The 9,796-nt window shown below is 43.6% G+C and overlaps 1 protein-coding gene across 1 annotated transcript in view; it reads left to right on the top strand.

Annotated features, from left to right (window-relative positions):
• LOC119415391 (coronin-2B-like) overlaps nucleotides 1-8,839 on the top strand; it is a 10,591-nt gene extending 1,752 nt beyond the window's left edge. The window contains exons 3-13 of the mRNA XM_037682564.1: nucleotides 816-965; nucleotides 2,415-2,615; nucleotides 2,695-2,811; nucleotides 2,924-3,028; nucleotides 4,045-4,141; nucleotides 5,938-6,053; nucleotides 6,142-6,232; nucleotides 6,322-6,441; nucleotides 8,198-8,394; nucleotides 8,467-8,535; nucleotides 8,774-8,839. Of these exons, the coding sequence (XP_037538492.1) occupies nucleotides 816-965; nucleotides 2,415-2,615; nucleotides 2,695-2,811; nucleotides 2,924-3,028; nucleotides 4,045-4,141; nucleotides 5,938-6,053; nucleotides 6,142-6,232; nucleotides 6,322-6,441; nucleotides 8,198-8,394; nucleotides 8,467-8,535; nucleotides 8,774-8,839 (1,329 nt within the window). The remainder of the gene's footprint in view (nucleotides 1-815; nucleotides 966-2,414; nucleotides 2,616-2,694; nucleotides 2,812-2,923; nucleotides 3,029-4,044; nucleotides 4,142-5,937; nucleotides 6,054-6,141; nucleotides 6,233-6,321; nucleotides 6,442-8,197; nucleotides 8,395-8,466; nucleotides 8,536-8,773) is intronic.
• The last annotated feature ends 957 nt before the right edge of the window (nucleotides 8,840-9,796 follow it).

Raw genomic sequence — 9,796 nt, forward strand, 5'->3', positions numbered from 1 at the left:
ACTGTTGGGGCTCTAACGATCTATTGTTAGGGCTCCAACGATCTACTCTTAGGGCTCTAACTACATATTGTTAGGGCTCCAACGATCTACTTTTGGGGCTCTAACGATCTATTGTTAGGGATCCAATGATCTACTGTTGGGGCTCTAACGATCTATTGTTAGGGCTCTAATGATCTACTGTTGGGGCTCTAACGATCTACTGTTAGGGCTCTAACAATCTATTGTTAGGGCTCCAACAAACTACTCTTAGGGCTCTAACTACATATTGTTAGGGCTCCAACGATCTACTGTTGGAGCTCTAACGATCTATTGTTAGGGCTCTAACGATCTACTGTTGGGGCTCTAACGATCTACTGTTAGGGCTCTAACTACATATTGTTAGGGCTCTAATAATCTACTGTTAGGGCTCTAATAATCTACTGTTAGGGCTCTAACTACATATTGTTAGGGCTCCAATGACCTATTGTTAGGGCTCTAATGATCCATCGTTAGGCTGATGGTCCCCCTTGATCGTGCGAACAGGGAGTTCTGGCTGTCAGCATTGAACTGGTTGATCTACTATGAGAAGGTGCTGTTTATAAGACTGAGTTTGTTGCAGCTCCTCAGACTGAAGAAGTCTTTTGGATGAAAGATGAAACATTTTAACAAAGAACAATCCGTCCAGAGGACCTGACCCAACCTTGTTAGATTGATCTACCTGGATTATTGATCACGCATCAGGACACCTTGTGTTGGGTTTTCATGTTAGAGATAAAATCTGGTTCAGGTTCATGTCAGACTGAAACAACAGGAAATCTTCACCTTCATGTTCATAGGTGAAGATCTGGGACATCCCGGCCAGCGGGGTCAAACAGAATGTCACCAGGCCCAGGAAGACTCTGATTGGTCACTCCAGGAGGGTGGCCATCATTGAATGGCATCCAACCGCCAAGAACCTGCTGCTTAGCTCCGCCTACGACTACAAGGTCAGACGTCTCATTGGTTAGACACAACGTCCGTCAAACGTCACAAGAAATCACATCAGTGACACATTATGAAAAATGAGTCATGATGAGGAATTTATTTATTTATTTGATTTTTATTTTCAAACTCTCTGTCTCAAAAGCTTCAGAATGACCCGTAATTTGGTCATTTATCACCTGGAAGCAAAATAGTTTTTGATTAACAGAGGGCCGATTTAAAACCTTGATTTTTGTTTTTGGTCTGGAGTGATGTCATTGAGCTTCATGATGAGGGCAAACATTATATGAAAGGATTTCCCAGCAGGAAAAAAAAGGTCCATTTCAAAGCAAATAAAAATATTTCTGAAGATTTGTTAGAAATGTTTAATTTAAAGATAAATTAGGAAAACTGATGTTTTAGTTACCAGGATTGATAGAGGGTGTTTTTATGGGTTCATTTTTACAACAAAAATCTCAAATACTTTAATATATTAGAATACAATGTAATGTAATATAATATGATGTATTGTAATGTAACATAATATAATATAATATGTCATTTTTTGTCTTCATTCTGACTCATTTTGCAGCTCGGGTCACATTTATGTTTTTTATAAAGTGAAACATGGTCAGCGTGTTTTATTAATCTGTTATTAACTCCAAACAGCCGTTCTTTAATCGTTATTTACACCCGACTTCTGACACAAACTTGTATTTTCGTTGGTAAGAAACAAACGAAGTCGAGTGAATTTTAAATTGATGATTCTTTGATTGATTTAATCCTGATTGGTGCTTTGGAACCAACAGACTTTTTATTTTTGGTCCTTGCTCACATTCAGTCCAGTTTTGAGAATCTAAATTACAAAAGTTTGGATATTTTCAGAAACTTTTTTGCACCTTTTGTCCACAGAAAGTGAGTTTTTGGTGACGAATCATTTACTTTTTTAAAAACACTTTCCAGGAACTCAGGTTTCAGCAGATCCACATGAACTCATCAAAAACACATTTTAAACACGTTTGTGTTTGTTTCACTTTATCCTGATTCTGTTGCCGTCAAAATGTGCGTCCTGAAAATATTAATAGATGAGAGATAATTGTAAATAATAATAATAAATAAATGAAAAGTTAGGGGAAAATATTTAGTCAGAAAAAAGTTATTTTTCCTGTATGTTGTCGCCCTCTAGTGGTGGGTGTGGGGTTTTCAGAATTTTTGTTAGAACATGTGCACAAAAACCAACAAACATAAAAATCTCACTTAAAGAAAGTCCAGACTGGATCTTAGTCCGGATCATCGAGTGGGTCCAGCAGAAATGAGACCAACAGACTTCAGCTGATTTGACGTCAACAAAAAGACAAAAAACTGACACAAAGATGTTGAACGGCTCCACCTGCGTTTCTAAAACTGTGACCAGTTTGGATTCATTTAGGTGAACTCACCCTGCAGATCAGGCCTGAGCTTGTCTCCTGGTCCAGGTCCTCCTCTGGGACGTGTCCCGGCCCGAGGCAGTGATCAGATGTCCGGCCCGGGTGGTGCTGATGCCCGTTCACCACCGGTACCCGTCCGAGGCGCTGCTGCTCTCCGTTAGCTTCAACAGCGACGGCAGCAGGCTGGCCGTCACGTCCAAAGACAGGCGTGTTCGAGTCCTGGACCCGCGGGCCGGGAAGATTCTCCAGGTGCTGTTTTCAGGTGTTTGACTCGTCTGAACGTTCCCTGTGGTAGAACCTGCAGTGATGAAGCTTCACGTCTCCGCAGGTGTCCAACAAAAAGACACACAAGGCCAACAAAGTCTTATACATCACGGGGCTGAAGATGCTTCTGTCCACTGGGAGCTCGTCCTGGAACCACAGACAGATCGTCCTCTGGGACCCCGTGGGACACTTTATTTTTAACTTTTTCCAGGACAGACATGTCCTGACAGGACAAAAGTCCACAACGTGTGGAAGTCTGGAACCATGAACCTTTTATTTTTGCTTGTCTGCAGGACGACTTGTCTGAGCCTCTGTTTGAAGAGGACCTGGATGGATCTGCAGGAGTTCTCTTTCCGTTCTACGACCCAGACACACAAATGCTCTACCTGGCTGGAAAGGTAAGAAACATGTTACATGTGTTGCTGCTGGGACAAAACCTGATACTCCGTAGGCTCATTCATGAGACGGTTCCATAAAACGGACGCACACATCAGTCCGACTGTCTCCTCCGTCTGGACGTTCATAAACCGCAGACGAACTGGACACGTCCCGCTCACACGGGAGCTTTCAGAAATGAAGCGGCCGAGCAGAACCACAGGACGTGGAGCAGAACTCAGCTGGGTTGAAGCGGAGCGCGGTGCATTAAACGTGTCGCACGCGTTTACTAAACTTCACGAGCTGACTCAGTTCAGCGCGCCTGTTCGTGGTTAACCAGTTCCTTTAACCACAAAGCTGCTGCGAGTCGTCATCGATGTTCCCTCAGAAATCTGTTGATGTTTAAAACCACGAGAGCTCGCCGTTCATTTCATCTGTTCATCACATTACTGAGCTGCAGCTCCACATTTATGTTTATTTCTCACACATGGACCTGAGAGGGACGGAGGCGCTTCGAGGTGGGCTGTCTCCGCCCCCCCCCTCACGTCCTCAGGGTGTCTTCTGACCAGAACTCGTCTCAGTCCTGGACTGAGGCGTCTTGTGATTAGTCTTTATCTGCCCGGGTTTTCATGGATGACGATGCAATGAAGAGTAGCAGAAAGAACTTGTGACCACACCGAGTTTATACGTTTTTAAAGTGAAGACACTTGTTTAAATTTCCTGAAAAGGTGTGTGTTTAGACAAGGTCTCTGACCAACATTACTTTTCCCTGCTCTTTATTTGAACATTATGAACCAGTAAAACCAGTTTAACTGTTCTTACATTCAGTTAAATAAAAATGAAATATCATTCTGAACTCGGGTTTAGAAACACGTTTGTTCTCACTACATGTCTAATTTTGCACGTCTTCATTCACGTAGAACCATTTATCTTTTACAAAGTTAGAAACGTGTGTAAATACGTTCAGACAGCCTGTAAATGTGTCGGTATCTCAACAGTGTGGGCATTAACAGATCTGCTCTGTGCTTTTTGTTTTTAGGGCGACGGGAACATCAGATGCTACGAGCTGAGCCCTGAAAAACCTTACATGAACTTCCTGATGGAGTTCAGGTCTCTGCTACCCCAGAAAGGCCTCGGTCAGACCAACACACAGAAAAACACATCAATCAAACTGATAATGGTTTAACGGGTCCAAATCAAACCGGGGCTGGTTGTAGATCTAATCCAGTGCCTGTAAACCCTGACACCAAAGGGTTTTTTGGTTTTTATGAACTGGGAAAGCACCATGCTAATACCTGAGCTAAGTGCTCCTACAACCAACTTAGAAGAAAAATACAAACAAAAACAAAAGAACGGTTAAAGTAAAGATTATTTAAGTTTGTAGAATGTTTTTGTTTTACCAAATGGGCTTTGATTTGATACCAATAATGTTTCAATCTAAATTTCAGACGAAAAAATTCCCGCTATCGAGCTAACTAGCTAACGAGCTAACGAGCTAATGAGCTAACTAGCTTTAGAGCTACTTTAAAGCTCTGCAAAACAAAACTAATAACAGAACAGAGTAAGATCAACTTTTGGCTCCATTTCTGTAAAACTGTCTAAGTTTAAATCATTTTGTGTTCTCGCCCTCTGGACATTCTTCCCTCCAAGTTCTTGAAAGAGGTTTTTAATTCTGTGGGTTTCTGTGTTTTAACATTTTTAAACTCCTGCCTTCGTCTAGGAACTGTCCCTGCTGCATTTAAACATGCTGTGTTGGGTAATCTGTCTTCCTCTACTGCCCCTCTCTCTTGTGGTGTGCCACAGGGTTCTATTCTTGGTCCTCTCCTCTTCTCTCTGTACATGCTGCCTCTTGGTTCAGTGATAGCCAGACATCACGTTTCTTTTCACTGCTATGCTGATGATCTACAAATTTATTTACCAATGAAGCCTAAAAACATTAACCTTCTCACACCTTTTACTGATTGTATTGACAACATTAAACAGTGGCTTCACCGTAATTTTCTGTTTTTAAACGAAGGAAAGATGGAGTTCTTCTTCGGTGGTGATGCTCCCTGTAACTTTGATGCTCTGACATCCAAGTTCAGGCCCACAGTTAAAAACTTGGGGGTGACGTTTGACAAGGACTTAAAGTTTGATAAACAAACATCCTCTGTAGTCGAGGCCTGTTTTTATCAGTTACGTCTCTTATCCAAAGTTAAGCATTTTTTTAAATTGCTCTGATTTGGAAAAGGCCATTCATGCTTTTATCACTTCAAGGCTTGACTACTGTAATTCCCCCTATATGAAGGAATCTCCCAATCCTCCATTAGACGCCTTCAAGTGGTCCAAAATGCTGCGGCTCGACTCTTAGCTAACACCTCCAGATGAGAACACATCACCCTGTTTTATTTTATTTGTAGAACAGACGGAGTTGACTCAACGGTTAAAAGTTTCAATGTAATCTTTGACTTATTGGTTCCTTTTATGACTCTGAGTCACTACCACACTAAATTCCAGGTCACAAACGAGGGTCATGTCACCTGGACAAGTTTTCGTCTTTCATCAGTCTGAGGCCTGCCAACCTAGATCTGTCCCATAAATAGCGCCTCCTGTTGAATTCCAAGAAAAAAAAAAAAAAAAGAATTCCAAGAAACCGGCTTCCGTGTAAAAAAGGGACCATCCGTTCAGAACAGTCAACATTTGTAGAAGTGACTGAGTTGTAGCTATTTTGTGTTGGTAGCCATCTTGAATAAACATTAGTTATAGATATCAACCCAAGTTTAGAGTTTCATCATCCGTTCTGTGGTTCATGAGATATTTTGCTAACAGTACAAATTAAGACTTGCAGACGTGGACTTGGGCAAAACCATATCTGCTCTGTCTTTGATCAACAGTAAAAACAAACCCGTCTTCAGGATTAAAAAAAAGTTGTATTCTCATTTTTGTCTTTCAGGGGTGATGCCGAAGCGTGGCCTCAATGTGAGCGCGTGTGAAGTTTTCCGGTTTTATCGTCTGATTACTGTCAAAGACCTGGTGGAACCACTGTCCATGATCGTACCACGAAAAGAGGTTCTGACAGTGCACCTCGATCCCTCAATATGAAAGTCAAATTTAATCCGGAGCACAACAAATCTAATGTTTTGGTTTGGACTCTCAGTCAGGGATTTTCCAAGCGGACCTGTACCCAATGACAGCCGGGAACCAGCCGGCTCTGATGGCCCAGGAGTGGCTGCAGGGGATCAACAGGGGTCCGTAACTCATCAAAACCCTGAACCAATTACAGCTTATACTTTGTGTTAGAGATCCACCAACCACTGTCTGCTCGTCTCATCATCAGGCCCGGTTCTGATGTCCCTGAAGCCAGAGACTCAAGTGGAAAATCCATACGCCAAAGTCCCTGCAGAGAAGACCCAGTTAAAGGAGCTGGGCTCCGTCAGGTTCCAGATGAGTCCGACCGGTGCGGGGATGAACACAAACCAGGACTTTAGAGAGAAGGAAGGCCGATGTTTCGGGTCAGAGCTCAATGGGGTAAAAAGCTGACGTCTCATCAGACACCTGAACAAATCATCAAGGGAACGCAGCTCTAAAACTTACTGACAAAAACTGTGAACTCAGAAGTTTTTGAACTTTGTGGTTCCACGAACATTATCCAAAAAATGGTCCAAATGTGTTTTAGATGATTTTAGGGTGAAACAAATTGGATCTAGCAGCTGAAATGAGCTTCCTCTTGGGTGGTGGAGTTTAGCTTTAAAGATCAGGTGAAGAGGTTCATCATCTGGACCAGTGGAGGTGGTTCTGGCATCTGATTAGGATGGATCCTGACTACCTCCCCCTGGAGATGTTATGGGTATGTTCCACTGGGAAGAGACCAGACCCAGAACTTGCTGAAGGGATGACGTACCCTTTCTTGTCTGGAAACACCTTGAGATCCCCAAGGAGGAGCTGGAGAGTGTTGCCTGGGTGAGGGAGGTCTGGGTTCCTCTTCTGGTCCTACTGTTTCCTCCTGGACCTAACCACAGATAAGCAGCAGAAAATGTTTTTAGGTTTGCAGTCAGAAACAAATCGGTCCAATCAGTCCTTCCACTGGTGTTGATCTATGTCAGGACTGCCCGTTGTCACAGATTCTATTCACAACTTTTATGGAACCGCCAAGGAGTTGAGGGACCCACAGTCCTGTTGGCCTCATCGAGCTGGGACCTTTGCAGAGCATTTGGCAGCTGAGTGTGAAGCAACCTGCAAGAAGATTAGCATCTCCAAGTCTAAAGCCACAGTCCTCAACCAGTAAAGGATGGATTACCAACTCTGAGTTGGGAATTACCTCCTCCCTTAAGGGTAGGAGCTCAAGAAACTCCATTTTTGTTCATAGTTGAGGACAGAACATGCGTGTATCAGTCTTCAATCAATTATCAGTCTGTACTGAAGGACAGTGGGTTGTCTGGTTTGGGAACCTCTGAGTCCCAGCTCTGTTTTTTTGCAGATGTGGTTTTGTTGGTGTTTTCAAGTCATAGCTTTGAGTGTGCAGGACCCGTATGGGCTGAGGATAAAGTGGCCCTGAAGGATCCTTTGGGTCTGTGGTGGTTTTGTGTAATGACACCTCTAGGTTAGAGTTTGATTATTCCGAGCAACATCAGAATAGAATCACTGCTCCTCAGCATTGAAATGAGCCAGTTGAGGTGGTTTGGGCATCTGCAAAGGATGCATTCTGGCTGCCGCCTAAAGGAGGAGTTTCAGAAATGTCTCAACTGGAGGACACTTTGTGGCAGATCCAGAGAGAGGGTTCATCTCCCACCTTGCAGTAGCTTGATGGTCAGGCCATGAAATCCTCAGGTGTAAGTTTGAACCAAGGTTGCTACAGGAAGGGCTTCTGATGTAGAGCAACGCCAAACTTTCATCCAAGTTCACTGGCTGTTGCAGGAGGGAGCGGTTAAAAGAACAACCTTGGAGTCTCTCTGGACAAACTTGGACGAGGTACTGGAGGGAAGAAGGTCTGAGGGTCTGAAGTTGTTGTCTACTTTTCTATTTAACTTCCTGTAAGCAAATTATTATTTTGTCTCTTGAATTGTAAATGAACAGTGACAAAAAAAAAAAAAAGAATTTGTAGGAGTAAAACATTTTGGAAGGTCATCTCGATCGAGCTTTACTACTTTTATAAACTTCAGGATGGAGTGAAACTAGTTTTCAGCTGGTTCAAAGTGAGAAGCTTTTCCCTGAAGCTCGTTCTCATTTCGTTGCCTTAAAGGATTTCCTGGAGGAGCAGCTGGCCTATCAAGACGCCAAATATCCCAGAGACCTGATCTGTGATCTGTCAGGGTGGCACCCCGACGAGACGCAGTTCCCACTCTGGACCTACTGCTGCACCCCCCACTGCTGCGAACCCGCAGAGAAACCCCCGCCAACAACCGAGACTGAGGTCAGTCAGAGGCAGTGTTCAGATCCTGACCGTGAGAAAACTGAATAAAGACCGTGAACTTCTGCGTTTCAGCTCCTGAAGGCCTTTTATAGACAACAAGACGAGATCAGAGACCTGAGGGAGGACCTGCTTCAGAAAGACGTGAGTAAAAACGACGAGTGTCCCTACACTGGTTTATTTCAGACTAGTACAAGCAACAAGAGGCAGCCTGACCAACAGTTCTCCTTGTGTGAATAATAATAATAATTGGGGTCCAAACAAACTTTTGTTATATTTGAGGGGGACACGTCCCCCTCACATGTAACTGATGCGACGCCTCTGGTTTACTTGACTTTCAACTCTTTTATCAGTTTTCTTTCTGGTGGTTTCGTTTCTGCAGAGGAGTCTCGCTCAGCTGGAGTTGGAGATAAAGACCAGCAGGAGCAACATGAGGGCGACCGTCTGATTCCACACCGACTCTGACCGCTTCACTTTGCAAACCAGACTCAAAACCAACGTTCGAAAAAGGATCATTTGTAAAGACGTGCACTTTTTGGCCTTAAATACGTAAAACAATCCACGAAGTTCCCCCCCCCCCCCCCAGTCATCTGAAGGATAAATCAGAGGTGAACCTTCTGCCAGGGGAATTTATCTTCAGGGTTCTACGGGAATGAAAACCAAGACAAAAACAAACCGGACTTACCTTTGACTGGTTCAAGTGGGGGCTACCAGTTTACTTTAACGTTAAACTGGTGCAGGAGTTTTAACTGCTGCAGCTAAAAGAATTAAAACCCGACTAAATAAACTATTTCCTGAATCAAAGCTCATGTCAGAAAGTTTTTTCTGGTACCTGCAAAGTTGAAGCGTCTCCAGTTCTCCCACTAAACCGTTCTAAAAGTTCCAGTTATGATCCCAGTGGTTTCACCTTCTGACCTACAATTAATCTGCTGTAAAGGTTAAAGGTTATCAGCTGGTGCAGTTTATATCCTGATGGTTCTTCCACAGACGGGCGGCTGTGGCCGAGTGGTTGGAGCAGTCGTCCTCCAACGGAGAGTTGGGGGTTCCATTCCACCAGCATGTTGACGTGCCTCTGGGCAAGACACTGAACCCCTCGTTGCCTCCGATGTGTCCCGTCCGTGTCTTAAGACGTTTAGATGGAAAAAAGAATCTGCTGCTAAATGTGAAAAAACAAAGAAAACTGTCAAGAACAACTCGTGAGATCCAGAACGAGCGTTCAGAGTTGAAACCATCTCCGATTCCTCGTGTGTCCATTATTGATCCTTATTGATCAGTAACTCATCTGATGGTTTGAGTGCAAGTCTCAAAACGTGGAGGGCCTCCAGTTTGACCTGGTCTTTAACAAGCAGCTTGAGAGCAGCCGACCTCGTGTTTAACTTCATGAACTTTCACCAGAACGAGATAA

The sequence above is a fragment of the Nematolebias whitei genome, chromosome 1 (assembly GCF_014905685.2).
Source record: "Nematolebias whitei isolate Nwh7 chromosome 1, NemWhi1, whole genome shotgun sequence".
In the NCBI taxonomy this organism is placed as follows: domain Eukaryota; kingdom Metazoa; phylum Chordata; class Actinopteri; order Cyprinodontiformes; family Rivulidae; genus Nematolebias; species Nematolebias whitei.